General features: G+C 40.8%; 1 protein-coding gene across 4 annotated transcripts in view; it reads right to left on the bottom strand.

Annotated features, from left to right (window-relative positions):
• Positions 1 to 14,403: 14,403 nt before the first annotated feature.
• The window catches only part of ENPP1 (ectonucleotide pyrophosphatase/phosphodiesterase 1), a 51,881-nt gene continuing 46,107 nt past the window's right edge, over positions 14,404 to 20,177 (bottom strand). For all 4 annotated transcript variants that reach the window (XM_064413198.1, XM_064413200.1, XM_064413199.1 and 1 more), the window contains 5 exons: positions 19,142 to 19,277; positions 18,281 to 18,361; positions 17,699 to 17,831; positions 16,893 to 17,049; positions 14,404 to 16,060 (listed from right to left, as the gene is read on the bottom strand). In XM_064413198.1, coding sequence (XP_064269268.1) covers positions 15,893 to 16,060; positions 16,893 to 17,049; positions 17,699 to 17,831; positions 18,281 to 18,361; positions 19,142 to 19,277 — 675 coding nt within the window. In that variant the 3' untranslated portion in view covers positions 14,404 to 15,892. The remainder of the gene's footprint in view (positions 16,061 to 16,892; positions 17,050 to 17,698; positions 17,832 to 18,280; positions 18,362 to 19,141; positions 19,278 to 20,177) is intronic.

Genomic DNA, 20,177 nt, shown 5'->3' with positions numbered 1-20,177 from the left:
TTTTAAATTACTAAAAGCATTGAAGTGGTTCTTGACTCTAGACTCAAATCCATAAGTCCAAAATTTGGTGCAATTCTCAGGGAATAGCTAATGAGTTGTATCATAAAAATCACAGAATATAACAGGTTGGAAGTGGCCTCTAAAAAACTTCTGATTTAACCTTCATGTAGTGTAGGGCTAATTTAGATGTAGCTTTACTTGAATGAACACCTAAGTGTGGTATGGTAGAGCACTGAACTCTGGTGGCAATTACACAGATTATCTTCCTGCTTGCTGACAAGGCCAAACCATTACATGTGACAGTTCTGTGTAAAGTGTCTCCATGGGTTCAAACTCCTGCAGGGCCACAGATGAGAAGTATTGTAACTGCTACACATTTTGATAATGGTCCAAACATTCTTCTTAGATAAGCAAGAAGTATTTGTAAGGACAGTTGTGAGTGAATTCCCTCACCTGCCTGAAGCTAAAAGAAAAGCTTCAGTCCTGTGCTGGGACCTACATTAATAACAGACTTTTTTTGTCCCTTTATTAAGACAAGGAGATTCTTTGAATTCAAAATTAACCTTTGCATTAGAAGCATTAGTTCTTGTTTTGAGAAAAAAACACGCTCTCCAACAAGAATCCTTTTCAGGCAAACAAGTTCAATCTGGAATTTCCTGGTGCTGAAAGAGTGTTAGCTTATAAAAATGTCCATCCTTCCTGAGCACCTTCCAATCCCATTGATTTCAGCTAGCATTAGCAGCAAATCAGTGTAACACCAGCTTTGACTAATGATGAACAACAGAGCCCTAAACTAATGGGAAGTCAATGGGAGTCTTGCCAATGGCTTCACCAGGCTTTGCTCAAGGGCATAGAAGCATTTTCCCTTCCTCTGAAAAATAAAAGAAAATTCTCCTGGCATGAGGAAGTGGCTTTCTATGTCCCATACAAAATACTTTTGGGTAGCCTCTGGCTCTTATGCTCCCTGAGACTCCCCAGCATTTTTTTCTCTATGTTTTTTTTTCAGATTATGAATATTGTGCAGCCATTCAGCTCACCCTGGAAACGCTTCAAACATTCGTACAACACCGAGGACTGGTTGCCTGACTGCTACTGTGGCTCCACCCCCAAATAACAAGAAAACTCTCATTTCTAGTTCCAGAAAGGACAGGATGTATGTGGGCTTCATTCATAACCATTGCTATAGAAGCTCTCAGGATTAGCAAAACAGAAAGAAGCAATGCACCTGGCAGGTTGGATTAATTCCTGTGAGAAATGGGGTTCTTATGGCACTGTTTAAGCTGTTGATGAACAGCTCTGCTCTGCAGTATTTTATCAGTTAGTATCAGATATTATAATACCATCATTCCCATGAGCCTCATGACCACGAGATTCACTCGTGTTCTGCTCCCAGCTCTCTGCAGTGTGGGCTGTATCTCCAACACCTAATCCACACAACACTGTGGCCTCCCCTGACACTGTTGTCCAGCTGTGCCTGGCAAACAAGGCTGGAGGGTCAGAGAGCAACAGCAGGGCTCTGGTTGAGGAAGTGCTGTCTGAAAGACACCTGCAATGGGGTTCCCCCAAAAGAGCCCAGGACCCCTACCTATCCTTTCCCAGATTATGTGATGATGGAACTGCCTTGCCTGCCATCTGACATATTATTGCATGGTTTCACGGGCCAGCAGAACATGGAAGAGGCCAGTTAGAATATTTTGATAGTGGTTTGTCGTTGCCACTGTGAATTAAAATAAGGGAATACGCTACATATGCAAATCTGTTAAGCGAGTTGTTGCTCTCCCCTGAGCATATCAGGGATCATAAATCTCAGGTATGCATTATAATTAATTGAACTCCTTTCTCCAGGAACATGTGTAGTCTTCTGACAGAAGCATACGTTTTACACCATTTCACTGGTGTTACGCCTCTGAAGGTTTTATCTCCGAAGGTAAAGAAATTAAATATTTTGTTGTAAGCTCTCCTAGAGGTATAGGTAGGCATCACACTGTTTGTAAGACTTTCTTTCAAAGGTATCCCAGGAAAAAGGAGCCCTTGTGTGGAATTTATGGCATCTTAAATGATGGCTACAATGTGGGCCTTTCAACCGTAAAGAAGTTTCCTGATTTCATTCTTTGTGCCTAAGATGCATAGATGGAAGAATAAAAACCTGAGTTCAAAAGTCCAAAGTCACTTAAATGGGAGAGAACACTGGTTCATGTCCTTTCAAAATACCTTGTTTTGGAAGTCTGCTTTTGGTTGTTTGCCTCCTCAGAAAATCCTATTGAGCAAGTTTGCTGCTGTACTTTAAAAATATTTTATTCATATATGAAAGCATATTCATTCTATTTACTACCTCCTTTAAATGGATATCCAGCTATATTAATAATACAGTTGGTAAAGAATCACTGTAAAGTCAATATTAATTTGATAAAAGGTATTCAATTAAATATTAAACAGAAATCCAAGGTGGCTGGAGACCAGAGTATCAAATACTTTGAAATAGTTCTAAACCATCGTATTTCAGATTTTTGTACCGTAACACTTTTGCATGGATTTGCAGCTTAGCATTCTAACACAATACAGATGTGAACAACAGACAGGGATTATAGCCCTTTCATATGAAATAGGCTCTACTCTCCAGATGGAAATTTGTCAGATTCCTCAGAGCTAAGACACATCCAAAAGACACTAGTTAAAAAAGTCTTCAAGAATGAGCCACTTTTAATGATCTGCAACCACACAGGAACAAATAAGTCTTTGAACAGTATCCAGTTGTTTGTCTCACAAAGACAGGGACTCAGCTGAGAAAACTGACTTTTGGACACCACTAGAAATAGCATATTCTTCACTAGATCATTTGTATTTTTCTCATGTAGCATAGCTTTTTCAGACCTCGCACTTGAAGAAAGCTCTCATTTCATTATACTGAAAAGGACATTAAATATAAGAAGGAACAGTAATGTTCTTACCTGAATATATAGTAATTCAACCATTCTGACTTTGTATCCTAACACCAAAAACCCGAGTTCTTTAAAAACAGTGCTTAAATGTGGCTTTAACTGATGTTATACTATGCCTACATATGGAAGTAGTTAGCAAGGAGAAGCTGGGAAGAAATACCACTGTAAGGCTTTGCCCAAAACCCAAGAAGAATCCAAGAGAGGAAGTAGTTCAGTTAACTTATTTTTCCTCTCATTTTCCACTTTTTTTCCTCCCTGCAGTTCCTTTGATTCATGTCCATAAATGGACATACCAAAAGCCGCTACATTCTCACAGTGTTTTTCAGCCTGCCTGGAACCAGGAAATACCAGGAATTTCTTCAAGGAACCTGTTCCCAAACTGTACTAAAGCCTTCAACACATTAAGTGTTTGAACAGAGTTTAGAAGCATGACTAAGGTCCCATCTCCACTGCACAATTCAGCACTGCTGCTGCATCAGAGAACTGTTTGCAGTTCTTAGTTCTTGCCCTGGCTTTTTCAGCTCTTCTCTGTGCTAGTCCAAGCCCACATCCCCAGCGTAGTGAACGTGGGCCCTTTCTGAAATGTCCCACCCTGAAACATCTGGCTGCATATTGTGGCAGCATTCCTCAGCTCCTGTCTGTTATTGGGGCTGTGCCAATTCCAGGACTATATATGTTTGCTTAATGGTAAGTAAATTCAACCCTGGTAGGAGTATAATGGTGTTTGTGTTGTAAGGAACAAAGCATTTTACAGCCTCCTGAGCAGGACCAAAAGGCTGCTAACACAGTACTGCAGTGCTAATACAATCCAGTGGTGCCTCCATTCATTACTCAGGCCCATTAATTGAGCCACTGAAAGAAATGCGCAATCCAAATAAATGTTTGTTGGTTTAAATTAGACCTATTAAAAGCAGGTATTTAGCAGCTTTCAGCAGCTACAAAATATGTTTTCCTGCTCCTGAGCTGAATGCTAAGAACCAGCTTTTCAGCTAGTTTTCAGGACTCCAGTCAGCCTAGCTAACGACATAACTGCAGTCAGACTGGTTTGGACCACCTGTGACCCAAAATCCTAAGGCTGTACAATTTTAGGACTGTGTGTGTGTCACAATTAGGGACTGTGTGCCTTGGAGGGCTCCTGGGAGGACACAGGCTGGCTCCTGTGGCATTTGCTGGGCAATAAGACTTTCAGGAGCACAAACTGCACAAAATAGTGTTATGTAAATAGCTAAAATTACAACCTAGTACAACCTACGAAGGAAGTGATAAGCCAGTGTATCTGGTCAATGAAAGAGAAGGACAAGGATTCAAATTAGATCTGAAATAGTATTCAAACTTTAGGCAATATAACATGTGGGAAGATACTTGATATAATCTTAATACACTGTGTGATATGATGTTAAGTGTGCTTTTTTAATTAACAGAGCAATGGAAATAAGTAAGAAGTCGTATTTAGCCTTTTCCATTTATACATGCTGTTCTAATTCTAGGCTTGCTGTGAGGCTAAAAAGTCCAAGATCATTAAGTTAATCAAAATTCTGAAATCTAATATGTTAGGAATTAATGAAGAAAGCCAGCTCATCTTACCTTGGGAACTGCCAGGAGTGCCTCTCAGTGGACTTCCCTGTCATCCTCTTAGCTGTAGTTACCCATCTGGGGGAATGTGCTCAAATGAGGTTTCTCTTCACCTGTGACTCAAAGGATTTTCATATGATAACATAGAAATGAAATATTTCTTTTCTTCCGTTGATTCTTCCAGCCACAGCTCCATAGCCACTACGTAATCACTTTGGAAAGAACAGCATAGATAAGAATATGCCCCAGCCAGTGATCTTGAATGGATCCTAGCAAGCCCTGTGAGGAATGGCTGAGGGAGCTGGGGGTGTTAACCTGGAGAAAAGGAGACTCAGAGGCAACTTTGTCACTCTCTACAACTTCCTGAAGGGTGGTTGTAGCCAGCTGTGGGTTGGTCTCTTTCTCCAGGCAGCAACTGACAGAACCAGGGGACACAGTCTCAATGTGTCAAGAGAAATATAGGTTGGATATTAAGAAAAATGTTTTTCATGCAAAGGGTGATAAAGTACTGGAATGGTCTGTCCGGGGAGGTGGTGGAGTCACCATCCCTGGATGTGTTTAAAAAAAGACTGGATGTGGCACTCGATGCCATGGCTTAGTTGAGGTGTTAGGGCATGGGCTGGACTTGATGATCTTGAAGGTCTCTTCCAACCTTGTGATTCTGTGATTCTGTGATATGGCTAATGCCTGTCCCAGCATGACTAATGCCTGTGAGAAGTCACCTGGGATCAGTATTTCAAGGGAAAGCAACATTTGGTTTTCCTTGCTGTGCTAAACGTACAGCATTGTTGTTTATCCTTATGATCCACAAGAGTACTAAAGAGCACTCTAGAAAGCGTCATTTTATTTTACAGTCATTTGATTACAGACACCAAGAAATATTGTTAGAGAAGGATTGGCAATGCTCTCCCACTTCAGAAGAGGGTGCCTGACTTAGAGCTAGTCAACATGGAAAACACCTTGAGTAAGGACATTCTGTGAGGTTTAACCTTACACACACACAAGCACTTACACACGCAGACATCCCCATTGTAGCTGCTTGCATCATCTAGCTATTCTCATGAAGATGCAGTTATAATTTAAATGTGTCACCTTATGCAATATTCTGCTCTACAGTATGCTCATGTTACCCTTTGGATAACTGTATGCAATGGAGATTTTTGGTTCTGGCTTTCCTGACTTCTGCAAGAATATAATGAACATGGCAAATCTTGTAAGTACAGCCAACCTTAAGATTGCAAGGATTATCTGGGTAAAAACTTGGGTTTTGTGTGAAGAAATAGTGGACTTTCTACATGCAGAAATGAAGCAAGACTCTTCTGCTTGCTTCTTCTGTCCTTATGAGTGCTTTAATTTTATACAGTTGAAAAGCAAATTAGAGGCTATTTATGTAATGTTTTATTTGGCTTCTCCCTGGCATTCTCCATAGACCTTATCATAAAACAATTTCTTAGAAACAATATGTATATTTGTTAACAACTACACACAGACAAATGGCCCTCTCAACACAAATCGGAGACAAACAAGCAAAAGGCTGATAAAATCTCTTTGTGTTGTATGGTTATTTTTCATTGTGAGAGGCAGCAGGATCCTCTTCCAAATAGTTTACAGTTATGCCTAAAATCTCTCTAAGATTACTTATTTGAACCAGTCTTTGAATATGTTTTTGCTCTGTACATCCACACCAGGACAAGTTGTGGGCCAGCAGGATTGCACAAAAACATCCTGTCCTTTAGACAGAAAATAAAGAAACACTGGCACCTGTATTTTGTCTGTCTGCTTTTCCAAAACAAGGAGGAGGCAAAAGTTGGTCTGTCATTTTGTTTCATTAATTCATTTAGATAAAAGTGGCTTCATGGATGAGGTGACTTTGAAGCATATAATTTCTGGTAGATGATGCTGCTACAGATAGTGTAGGAAGTACAGCAATATATTCCATGTTTGTCCTAGCTAACACTTAACGCCCCACATGAGCTCCTATCAGACTATCAACTCCCGAAACACCGAATTACTACAAACACCGTGTCAGGTCGCGTTTGGCACAGAGCTGTGCCAGGCTTCGCGCCGGACCACAGGAACGAGAGCGGGCTCTTTCTCTGCATCACACTGACACCGCGTGGCAGCTCTGCAGCCGCCTTTTGCTCCGGGTACAAACTTTGCCTCCGCACGAATGAAGCTAAACAAGCTCCTGCTCTTTTTGGAGGAAGGCATTTGATTACTCACTTGAAACAATTCGTGCTATTTTGTTACGAGGGATGATGTAAACATAGACTGGTTGGAAACACTGGAAATCTGTTTTATTTTCTCAAAGTGAAATAAAGTAACAGCTACACAATTCTGCCCGAGAACAATGCTTTGCTTAGATATCATTGCAGCATTGTTATCTATATTAAAAACATAGCAAATGAAATCCCCAAAGTGCGTGGCACCCATGCTGAAGGAACAAATCACTATAATATGGCAAAATACATCGCAATAGTTTTCACCAGCAGGTACCTGGAAAAATACACAGAAAGAGGGGTTTATTTATTAAAGATTATATTAAAGCACAGTATGTTTTAATTGTTGCTTTTTATCTTGCATGCTTCTTAAAAGCTAATCAACACTCCCAGGTTCAAGTTTTAGGATGAGCAGAACTTTCTTCTCCTCCTTAGGCAGATACAGATTCACATGTAGGCTTTCGGTATCTGTCAGAGAACCATAAAATTATCTTATGTAATTACATCTCTTTTTTTCCAGATGACTAATTATCTTACAAAAACCTTTTGAGTTAAATTGTTGAAAGGGAAAAATTCCCTCCTGACTTCTTCAACATGCATAGACAATGAATCACATCCATTTTGTGTAGATTTGGTCGGCTAAATAGGTCTTTGATGTTCTGGATCTAACCCAAACCTACTGTAAAAAAACTCTGATCCATCTCCCTACTCGAGACCCACTAATGTGAAATGGATTTGGACATACAAATGGGCCAGAGGGCTGAAGCGCTGTTTTGTCTGGATTGTGTGGCAGCTGTCAGCTGCCCAACAGAATTGTGGAGCAGGTCTGATACATGCACTGCTACACTACTGAGACTCAAAAACATGGCAGGAAATGTGTATGTTTGTAAGGCCCATAATCTTCCTTCAGAAGTTAATATGTTTTCTACAACTTGTTTGAATAACAACGTTATTCAATAGTAGCAATGATGGACTGGCCATTCTTAGTCACTCAGAACCAGAGATTCACCTGAGATTTACTTTCCTCACTCTGCTCCTTAACAGTACTCTGCACCTCATCTGCATGAGCAAAGAACTGAGGCTTTTTAGAGACACATATCCTCAGATCATCTTCCCCAGGTGAAAAATTTTTAACAAGGGGTCTTCTTCAGACTTTTTTCAATGTTTTTTTCAACTAACCTGACTGTAAATGCTCAGTGAATCTCAGGCCCAGCACAGGATGAAGAAGCCTTGAGGTATCAGTACCACTCAGTCAGGCAGATGTCAGAAAAATCTCTTCAGTCTCCTAGTGTCACCCCCTTCCTTGGAAAGGAGGCAGTCTCTTAGAAAGCCCAGCTTTGTGCTCACCATCAGCCTGCTCCTAACTGACCCATTTCTTCAGTTTCTAAATCCCTACCAAGAGTTACATCCCGTAACTACCTGTGCACAAGTACTGCTCTCATGTTCCTGGTTTGAGAACCCAGGCTGGGCAAACATTTGCTTACACAGTTTGCTTTACACAGAAATCCTTCTCCTTCTTTTTTAATGCAAAAGGTAGTGGCTCAGCCAAACAGATCTAAGAACATGTTCATGTTCACTTCTCCTCTGAGCACTATATTCCCCATATATGTATTTTGCATTATGATTCATTCTTAATACTGATGTTGTAGTTGTTTTCAGGATAGTTTTGAAATTTTTATTATACACACACTCCAACAAAATCATTATCTACATGAAGTGTCACCTCTTATACCACCAAAATATGCTATCTATTATGTATCTGAAAAAAGAAACCTCTTCCAAGGAGAAGGCTAAAATCAATGTATGTCTTGTTTCTAAGGTGAGGCCTTAGGAAAGTTCCATTAACCAACTCAAAATATCCCTTATTAAAAATGGAAATTGTTTCTTTGTCACATGTTTATCCAAGTCCTTTGGGACAAACCAGTCTTTTGGTTATTGCTTTTTCTCTTTAAGGAAGCTGTGGCCTTGTTCTTGTTGATAGACCTATTCCCTCCAAACATTACTTTTTTTTGATGCCCTTTTAGTAATGGAGTACTTGCATTCTTGCTGAAATTACTACAGCTCTGTAATTTTTGTGGACTCTGATACTAAATGCCACATGGCTTTTTCTTGCATGTAGGGGTTTTTCATGTAATACTTCAGTTTCACCACCATATTTTTCATAACAAAATTATTAATTTTTGGAAGCTTTATTTTGGTATGGATTATCCATTGGCAAATTACCATTGTGAAGGACTCATTGTGGATATTGTGGGAATCTCCATATTTCTGTATTTAAGGAATACATGTCAAGGAGCTATATAAAACCTGGTGCTGAATCTGAAAAGACATCAATATGTTCTGAGCTTGCAGCATATGGGGGCTGTGAGTCTGAGGTCATGCTTTAGTCCTCTTGGGTTTTTTGTTGGTTGTTTTTTTTGTTGGGGTTTTGTTGGTTTTTTTTTGTTTTGGTTTGGTTTTTTTTTTGGTTGGTTTGGGGTTTTTGAAAGCTGCAGACAACCTGGTTCATAATATGTAATCTCCAAGAAGAAATCCATATCTGCAAGACCTCATAAGAACAATTGAGATTAATTAATTAAATGGTTGATACAGAGTCACAATGCACTTCTGCTCTGTTGAAGCCAGCATTGGGAGGCTGCAACACGAAATTTAAGTGATTTTAGCTCACTTGTACAAGAAAGTTCCACTGGCACGTTCCATAAACAGGATACACAGTAATATTAAAGTAAAAACTTCCTCAGTGATGGGAAATGAAAGGATAACCTTCTTCTGCAGAATTTTGATTCTTTGCACCTTAGTAATTCAAGCTTCCCCATGCTCCCATCCCTAAAAATTCTACTATTGTGTTAGCTAATTACAAGAATGGAAAGTACCTCATAAGGAGCCTAGGAAAGGCCATTATTTTCAGGTGGTTTGCCTGGATTTCTACTGTCCTGGGGCCATGTTTCCTTAGAAAATCACACTGAGCATAAACAGATCATTTCCCAGTTATTCCAGATCACGCCAGAAGAGGGCCAGATATCACCGGCAAATACATCTGTGTTCACTACTCATTCAAAGTATAATGTATCTGTAAGTCCATAAACAATTTATTTTGAACACCAGAATCAATTCCTTACATCACTTCCTTCTCCATGTAAGGGGCCTAAATACAACTATAGACCTAGTTACAGGACTGTGACAAAGAGCATAATAATTTTATTTACAGTAGACTGTGCCATCTTCTGCAGCCAGCAGAAGTCTTAGAAGCTAAGCCACAAGATTTAAAAATTAACTCATCACCGTCAAGCAGCGTGCTTTCTGCCACAGAGAAATTCAAAGCTCTGGCACAGATTCAGGATGGCAAAGGCAAGGCCTCCAGTAGAGACATAAAGAAATTCTCTGTCAAGTTTCAGACCGAGGCTGGTGCTAAACCATGGCTTTGCCAGAGTGCCACAAATGCAGAGACTCATAACAACTAGATAGGAAGTTAACAAACTTGACACACATCTGCAAGAAGGGCTGGAAAGAGATCTGGGGACCTACATGCCCATCAGCCTGACCTTGGTTCCAGGGAAGGTCATGGAGTAGGTCATCTTGAATGCAATCACATGACATGTGCAAGACAACCAAGGGCTCATCCCAATCAGCATGGGCTTAAAAAAGGCAGATCCTGCTTGACCAATCTCTTTTTATGAAAGGCTGTGGATGCTGTTTACCTAGACTTCAGTAAAGCCTTTGACACCATTTCCCACAGCATTCTCCCAGAAAACCTGGCTGCTCATGGTTGGGTGGGTGGATGGATGGCTGAGTCCAGAGTGATGGTGAATGGATTTACACCCAGCTGGTGGCTGGTCATGAGTGGTGCTCCCCAAGACTCAGTACTGGGACCATTCTGTTTAACATCTTCACTGATAACTTGCATGAGGGGATCAAGTGCACCCTCAATCAGTTCATAGATAGCAGCAAGTTAGGTGGGAACGCCGATCTGCTGTAGGGGCAGGAAGGCTCTGCAGAGGGATCTGAACAGGCTGGACTGATGGGCCAAGGCCAATAACAATAAAATGAAGTGCTGAATCTGGCACTTGGGTCACAGCAACCCCATGTAACCCTTCAGGTTTAGGGCACAATGCCTGGGAAGATGCCTGATGGAAAGCACCTGGGGGTGCTGGTCACAGCAGCTGAACATGAGCCAGCTGTGCCCAGGTGGCCAAGAAGGCTGATGGCATCCTGGCCCCTATCAGCCATAGCGTAGCCAGAAGGACCAGGCAGGGATCATCTCCCCTGTGCTCAGAACTGGTAAGGCCATGAATCCTGTGTTCAGTTCTGGGCCACTCACTACAAGAAAGACACTGAGATGCAAGAGGGAGTTTAGAGAAGAGCAACTAAGCTGGTGAAGGGTTTGCAACACAAGTCCTATGAGGAGTGGCTGAGTGAGCTGGGGTTGTTTAAGCAAGAGAAAAGGAGCGACCTTATCACTCTCTACAACTGCCTGAAAGGAGGGTATAGCCAGGTGGGGGTCAGCCTTTCCCCCAGGTAACAAGTGAAAGGATGAGAGGAAAACAGCTTGAAGTTGTATCAGGGGAGTTTTTGGGTATCAGAAAAACTTCCTCACCAAAAAGTTTATGAAGCACCAGAATAGGCTGCTCAGAGAAGTGGTTACTGTCCTTGGAAGAATTTAGATGTGTGGATGTGGCACTTAGTGACATGGTTTCACAGTGGACTTGGCAGTGCTAGGTTAATGGCTGGACTCGATGATATTAGAGGTCTTACCCAACCAGAATGATTCTGATTCTGTGACTGTCAGCCATGCCTATGTACCTTATGGATATGACCAAAAGGCAGTTCTGCTTTCTTCTGATCAGTAGATCAGTCTGGAGTTTTGGGGTGACTCGAAACTCTTTCATCTCACTGTATTTCTTTCATTTCAGTAAATTAAAAACAGAGAGAACTAAACATGCAGTAAATGGCAACATAAATTTGACACATGTTGTGGCTAAGGAGGAATACAATAATTTGCAATGGTATCCTTTAGAATCTGTTTCCAGGCTTCCATAATTATTCCAAGTTTGTCCGTGGTCTCCATAGCAGCCTTTCCTGAGGCTCAAGCCTGGTGTGGTGACTCACAGTGGTTCAGCAAAGGACTCAACTCCTTTCCAGGGAGTCTGAGTCACAGGATGCCAAACCTGGACTGGTTTCCTGTAATATAGAGGTTCCTGAGCTATGGTAGACGTACCAGTCATGGTACACAAGCCACCTCAGCATGGTGCTCCAACACCTCCCAGGCATTGCTGCAAGGTATGCAAGGGTAAGTAGGAAATGTTGCTGCTGCTGGCAAACAAACACAAATATTTGGAAACTTGTACTTGAATAAGTCGTTGGACTCATTGCCTGTGCCCCTGAACTCCTCAGAAGAGCAAAAACAGTTTACCACAGCCCAGCAGTAAAAGTGCTGAATATAGAGCTCACCATGAGCCCTGGGCTGGTTTCCCAAGCTCATTAGTGGTGCTGCTGTGGGCACAGAGTGTTACAGCAGCTGCCCTGTGACCCTGCAGCACTAGAAGTTCCTCACGGTGCTCTTATTCCTGAGCTTCCACTCTGGAATGGTACATTGGGCAAGTCCTTCTGGCACAGGTACCTCCTCAGCCAGAAGCTTGAGCTTTGCAGAAGACTTTGAAAAAAGGGAGGTCAGAAATGAGATCTTTGCCTCTTAGATTAGCATCCTAACCACAGAATCACAGATTGAGGCTTTCTTTTATACTTCTTTCTGACTTCTGGTCCCCATGAATCTCATTTTCCTGGAAAAGTGGGTGCCTTCCCATGCAGCAGACGGGTAGCTCCTTCCAACTTGCTGAGTATGGTTTATAACCTTGTATTTAAAGGGATAATTTTGTACTTTGAATCTGCTCAGACTAAGGAAAGGCAGGAGCCCAGGCCACCCACTCACCGGATGACAAGGGCAGCCGCTGGCAGGTGCTTTTAGCAGACAGCTGTTGTGCACTAGGCTGGACACAGTGGTTTAGTGTATTCGGGACGCACTGAGAAGAGATTTACAAGAACAGTCCTGTCTGAAATACCAACAGTTAGATCTTGGTTTATTTTCTTTAAACACTGGAGGTCCTGAGGTAAACAAGAGCAAGAAACTCCAGAATATTAGTCAAGCAAATTACCTCTCAGTTACTGACAGTAGCAACCAGTGACACAAGTCTGCACCACCAAAAGACCTGTCAATGCACAACTCTACTTGTCTTGTGACACATTTCACTTCTAGGCACATCCAGACCAGTGAGCTGAAGTCTGCTCTTCCCCTGCCTTTTTCACTTGAAAGAAGGCCACACTACACAGCAAAGCAGTTACATTGAGTAATACTGACACCCATGTCACATGTCACCTTTCAGCTTTACCTACTGAAAATGCTTAGTGGAACTCTGTCCACTAAGGTGGACATGGTTTAGCAATGGTATTCCCCAATTTAGTGTTCCCACACTCCAAATCACATGCTGCTTGCTTATTCTCTGATTCCCTCCCCTCTCCCCTCATCCCTGCAGCAGGATGGAGAGGAGAATTAGAGGCACAAAAGGTAAAGATCGCAGGTTGAGATAAGAACAATTTGCTGGAAACAACGAGATAAGAAAGCAAACAGTAACAACGATATTAGCATGACTGCAGAAGACAGGCCAGTGATTCCGAAGGTGAGTGCTCCCCACCACCAGCCAGCAGGAAGGAAGCCAACCTCCCTCCAGGCCCTTGTGCCTGCTGTGAGGTGTTATGGAATAACCTCATGGTCCTGGCCATGCCTCTTGGCTACTGCAAAAATTAACCCTGTCCTGGATGGAACCAGGACAAGCTCTGATATCATACACCAGCTGAAACAAAAAACATTTTACATCCAGCAAATGAAGCTGTCAAGTTTTTCTGAACGGAGTTTGCTGGTGACTGTAGGATGCTCCTTGGGCCCCATCAGGCTTCAAAAACAGAACCGAGTATCTGTCATCCTGGGGTAGCACTAGCCACAGGACACCAGGACTAGCACCAGCATTTACTCACATGTTCTGACACCACCATTACAAATGTCTTTAAAAACCAAAGAAGAAACTAAATCAGCAGAAATATTTACACTAACACTAAATGACAATAACTCTCTTCATTGTCAATTTGACTTGTCAATTTCTGGCAAAGACACATACCAAACACCTCTTAGCTCCTGCCCTGTCTTGATGACCATAATAGCTTTCACAAGTACTCTCCATTCCAAAATCAAAGGTCAAACCAGAAGTCACATGCTTGAAGACACACTGGTTCCATTTTTATCCAGCAACTAGGCTGGCCCTGCCTCCTAATGGAAACTGGCATCACCTTAAGATGTCAACATATCTATTTGTATTCAGGAGACAGTACCAGTTGTAAAAAAACCAAAAAAAAACAAAAAAAAACCAAAAACAAACAAACAAACAAAAAAAACACAACAAAAAAACAACAACAGCACAAAAACCACCTTAATACCTCGATGATCTTTCTCCCTACTCTCCTCTCCTAATAATAAATGTAATTAACATTACAGCTGGAGAAATTATCTTCCAATTCATGGAGAAAAGAACGAAGGAACTCCCATCCTCCCCCCAAAAAAGTGAAATTGTGCTCTATAACTGCACCTGTTGGTAGCATTTGGTACAGAAAGGGTCACAAACAGCATAGAACTTCTGATGGGTTTATTGGTCACAGGCAACATTACAAAGCAGTTACACTGAATAATGCTGTCACAGTCCTATTGTAATGTGAGGTTGCTACAACACATTTAGATTTCACACAGTGAAACTACTTGAAAAATAAAAAAAAATCATGCTTGTAACATAAGATCAAGAAAATATGTTGGTTAAAAGAAAAAATGGTCCCAGAACTTCAGCCCACTCAAACTGAAGTTAATGGAAAAGCTTCCTCTGACTTCAGCAGGCTCTGAATCCAGCCTTCAACATGTCCTGGCCAAGCTATAAGGTCAAATGCCTCTGCTCAGTTACAGGCTCTTTGTTCTTCTGACATACTTGTGCGTGATGTATTTTCTCCTTTTTAAATGAGAAGACCTTAAATGTGAAATTGGCTATGCTGAATTTTATACATAACAGAGCCAATTTTGGGTCATCAGCTTTAGAGAGTGGGAAAATTACAAAGGTGATAATATGTGTACTGGAAAAGGAGGGAGTTCCTACACTCCTGAGTGCCTGTAGCAGCTGTTTGTGTAGCCTGAAAGTTTCCAAGAAAGGTCATTACATGCTTCTTCAGAATTTGCATCTCTGACAGCATCTGCATTCAAAAATGGGATTTTAAAACCACAGCTGACAAAAGCATGTACCAAACAGAGAAACACAGCTTTACTTCAATAAAGCAAAATTTTTCATCAAGTCTAAGTTTAGCTTGAAGTAAGATAATTACTTCTGGGAGCTCAGACATATTCCTGACATAATTTCTTCCCATTTACAGGGTGACTTAATGCATCCTACACCCACTCGTTCTGAGGATGCATGTACAGCACATGCATCTAATTCTCCGTCGGTGTTGGAGCCATCAGAGGGCAGCAACATACCAAAGCTTCCCAGCCCACGGAATTCCTGTAGCTAGGCATCTCTTCCATGTGGGGGAAGGTTTAGTTACCAGTTCTACTGACCCCAGTATAGCTTCTTGCATCATAACACTGCATTGTTTTATGACACCAAAAGCTCAGAGTGCAATTCACACTTCAAGGAAAACTGGAGTGAGAAGAGTGCTGTTGCTTGGTCACCAAGAATGTATCTCTTTCCCAGAAGTGTATTTGCTAATTGTCTGCATTTTTAAAGTAGAATGCTGATCATAAACTATGCTTTATAAAATTCTCCCTCTCCAGTGCATATCAAAGATAACATTTGTGTTCGTGTCTATGACTATGATGACCAAATGATGTTAGCATGGTAACGGACATGGTTCCACCACATCCAAGTGGGAATGACAGGCGCTGCCATTCTGTGTCACAAGCATAGTCCATCAGGAGTCCCTGAGATACAAATATGGCACCCACTCTCCTCTCTACTGGCAATTTGGTCAAGAGTTCTCAATAAAAATTCCAGCTTATTTTTAAAAAAAAAGTTTCGTTAATTAAAAAAAGTCTATTTACAAATCAGTTGTGACATGAATAACAACATTCCATAGGAAAAATCAGACTGTCTCAAAAGTTGGCAAATATGTTTTTAACTGTAAAATGTCAGATATTGGCTGTTTTCTGTCTTGGTAGAAGCTGAGTCCAGTAAGTAATTCTATATCTCTGATCCGAGCCGTATGAAACTTCATTCTCTCTTCAACCCACGTGGACTCAGACTTGTCATCCTATTGGAACAGAAGAGGAAAAAAAAGGGGCTGTAAAACTTTTTTTTTTTCTCCTGAGATGCATTTAATCTACTAAAAAGAGACATTTTGATGTTTTATAAAGGCAGAAATCAGTAACTGTTGGCAAGCATTTAACAATGTGCAAGGATTATACATAGTTAGAAGCCTGTCTGAATTTAGTTCTTGCTGTTACCTCCTCATACAAAACCAGTAGCTGCACCAGTTGGTGATAATGGGGAACGGCAAGTTAGGTCCAGCATTTATCTACCATCAGTATGATAAAAATATTTCTGAAAGCCGTGTCTGACTCTGATTCCTTGCTGCAGGATTGGTCTACACACTTTTCACACTTTTTTTCTGGTGTATATGGACTGTAGTTAAGTGTGTTCTCATCACAATGCCAAGGTACCTGAACTAGAAGCAACCAGGACTCTTCAGGAACATTTGTGTCTTCTCCTTCTGGGAATGCATTTGGCCTTAGCACTGACCTTTTGTTATGGGTGATTCTTCTTAGAAGCTCTTCATCCCTCTCAGCTGTTGACTGAATAGTTGCTTTACAGAAGTCTATGTATGTATCACATTCATGCTGTCTGCATACTCTGACTCCACTCTGCTAGCTCTAAGCATTGCTCTTTGAACACATCCATTTTTGCATTTGATCATATTCACAGGCTTTGACGTAATTCTGTTCGCAAAAATATTGTCTTCTCTCTCAAGATGAGCACGTAGACTGTACCATTTTCAAAGGTTTTAACCAGTTAATCACTGATATCCAACAAAACAAGCTCCAGCCTGACTTCAGATGTTTATGGGGGCCAAACAGACTACTTACTGCACAGCTTTCACTGTTGTCCTCTCTGTGAGGTACGATGAAAGACAAGGCATCTAGAGACCCTTCACACTCCAGAGGAGTTTCAGAAGTATTTTTACAGCTAGTCAGCATAATGAAGAAGTGAGTTGGTACTGGAACTTCTGAATTACCAAGGTATCTGAAATACAAGAGATCTTTCTGTAAAGCCACCAAATCATCCTTGCACAAAGATCAAATGACAACATTCAGCTAATATTCAATTTTATGAATGCACCTATTTTGTTCAAAGAAAGCTTAGGTCTGGAAGGAAAATTCCAGATTACTGTTTTGAAAATCAGATTTGGCTTGTAGACTAAATAACAAGTTTGATGAGGTATAACAAATTGATTTGCCATAAAAATGCATAATTCTCCAGAGGTGATGAAGAGTTCAGCCCAAGTGCAGGAATCTCTCTGCCTGCTAGCTTGAGCCAATTTTGCTAACTGGTGTTACCCACAACTTGTAGTAGAACACTGCCAGCTCAGGAAGTATCAACCACGCCACCAGGGATAAGCCCTTGCCTTGTCCTCTCCTACAGAGGCAATGGCAATGTCCTAAGTTTTCAGGCTGGTAGACATCATTCCACATGCAACAGCTTCTCTTAAACTCCACCTTCAGCTTTAGCAGGACACATTCTGAAGGTGCATTTTTCTCTTTAGGCTTGCTGCTTCTTTTTGAACTTACTTTTCTCCTTAGGACCTTTTGAGTGTCTTTCTGAAGAAGGATAATTACTAACCAATCAGTATTGGAGGAAAGAAACAAAGGATTAGGATGTGAAAGGTTCTCACCTTTTCAACTTTTCTGGAGTATCGTAGAGCCCATCAGAGTCATAATCAAACACCGGACCACTGACTACATTGACACCATTCCTGGCTGCAGCATATTCAGGCAGCAGGTGTTGATGGAAGTAGTTCCATAACACTGAAACACAGTAATGGGATCAGGAAACAATCTTCACAACAGAAGCTGCTAATACAATTCCACTGGGTATTCAGTGGAGTATAGACAGACATGATGAGCTAGGAAAACAAATTCTACAGGTGTTTGCTGTTTTTAAAGGTTGCATACAACTGGGCAGCAGCATCCACTGCACCATGTCCTGACATATATAGCCTATATAATATTTTAAAATACAATTAAGAATTGAACAGTATTCCATTACAAAACAGGATATATTTTCTTTTTTTCCAGGAGAAGTATCACAATTATCCTTCTTTTTCACCAGGAATATGCTTATTTTCTCTCAGCCAACCATCTCATATTTCCTCTCTCCCAGGAACCAGGGGTCATGTGCATGATTTGGAAGCCAGCACAATACCAGCAGTCTTCTATTCAACTATGGACATAAAACAAGCATACAAATAAAATACCTTTAAATGCAGGATACATTGGTACAATGTTGCTGGTAAGCAAGGCATCATAGTGAGGTTTCTTTGCATCTGTCATAAAATCTGAAAAAAAAAAAAAAGGACAATTAATTACATTGATTTGTTATTTTAAACTTGCATTTCCGTGCTTTTAGTGATCAGTGTAGTAACATTGAGATGGAGCTGACTTAACGTCATTTTCCAAAACTGATATGGGTCTAAGTGCTGACTTCAGTACCTGCCAGATTCCATCTAAAATAAATAATCTTAGCAGCAACAGCAATTACACTTGTCAGATACAGAGTTGGCAAATTTAATGAGATTTAAAAATATCAGGACAGGCTTCTGAATTGGGGGGAGAGAAATAAAATTAATGGGTGTCAGGCCAACTTTCCCTGACTGTAGAATCTGTTGCAACTTTGCAAACTATGTTTGATGTGGATGTTTAAATAACCTGCTACTTGGTATTCAATGCAGTAGAGTCAATAAAAATACTTCCATATCAGGTCAGCAACAGTTCACAAACAATTTATCCACATTTACAGAGTGAATTTGCAATTTATCAGCTTGCTGGACTTCACTCAATGTCTACATGTCCCTCCCAGTTTCTTCTGTGAGGTGCCACTTTAGAAGCATGTTAAATGTCAAAACTTCTGGGAAGTACTAAGTAACCTTGGACAACCCACCAACTGCTGAAACATCTAAAATGTTTTCCTTTCTCATATGCTGAAGTGAACTGCAACAATTCAGCAACTACTGCTTCATATTCTGATCAGGTACCAAGAATACCTAAAAAAGACTACACCTGCTGCATTACAAATCACGTACATCAGACATGCTGTACAATGAAGACAAAGTACTTACTTGGAGGGGCAAGAAATCCATAAGTTAGGTGAGGATGATTGTTGTAAAACAAACAGGTCTGGTTATGATTCTGTGAAATACGAACATCTTTGTGTAAACAGTTGGAGGCAGCTCCTATAGAAGAAACCCATTGGTCCTATTGACAAGAAGAAAGTATCATTGTGAAAGCTGACTTAGAATAATTCTCTCGAGAGACTGTAGAACTCTCAATATTTGGTTGCAGCTGCCTTTAAGAGTGTGAAGGGCTTAACTAAGATGCAAGAATTGTTCCTCTTATGTCAGTGGAAAACAAGCCCTCCCATCCACTTCATATACCTTGGAACTAAAGTGAACACAACTGCAGCATTTTAATCAATTATAACATCTTCTAAAAGAGACTCAAGAGGTCCCCATTAAAGATAACCTCATTTACTGACAGATAGGCAGACTCACATAATTGAAAAATAGATGTGTGGGCCACTTGTTAGAGTAACTGGTTGCTTTATGCCTCTACCCTAAAAATATTTAGGATCAAGTAAATCTTGCCAGAGTTTAGCTAAATTTAATTATAACAGTCATTATTTAAAAGGTATGATTCCCAGATAATCAAATTTAAAAGTATTCTCTACTATCCCAAGCATGATCTGGCTCCTAAATTTTCTCTGAATGTGAAAGACCAACTTGAAAAAACTTTTATTCATCAGATCACTACTCTACACTGAACAGATGTAACTTAAGCATAAGGATCAGGACCACAAAGACCAGCTTTATTTTCACTGATCTCTTTTTTTCCCTAGTCAAGATTATATTCTGAGAGAAGGATCATATCAGGGCATAAACAGCTCAAGATGGTCCTGAGATTACTTTTCAAAAGGATCCTGCCACATTACAAACTGCTTTAAGACTATGAAACCCACACTGAGTCCAGTTTTTAAGGACAGCACTGACAGACTGCTGTGGCAGACCTATGCTACCAGTGCAGTCTCCTAGGAGTTCTGTACCATTGGCAATGGACTCCTCACTTCCTGATGGATCTGCTCAATCGGGAGGCAAAACT

Source organism: Passer domesticus, chromosome 3, assembly GCF_036417665.1.
Source record: "Passer domesticus isolate bPasDom1 chromosome 3, bPasDom1.hap1, whole genome shotgun sequence".
Lineage (NCBI taxonomy): Eukaryota > Metazoa > Chordata > Aves > Passeriformes > Passeridae > Passer > Passer domesticus.
The sequence above is the reverse complement of the archived record's forward strand: the minus strand, read 5'-3'. Positions and strand labels throughout refer to the sequence as shown.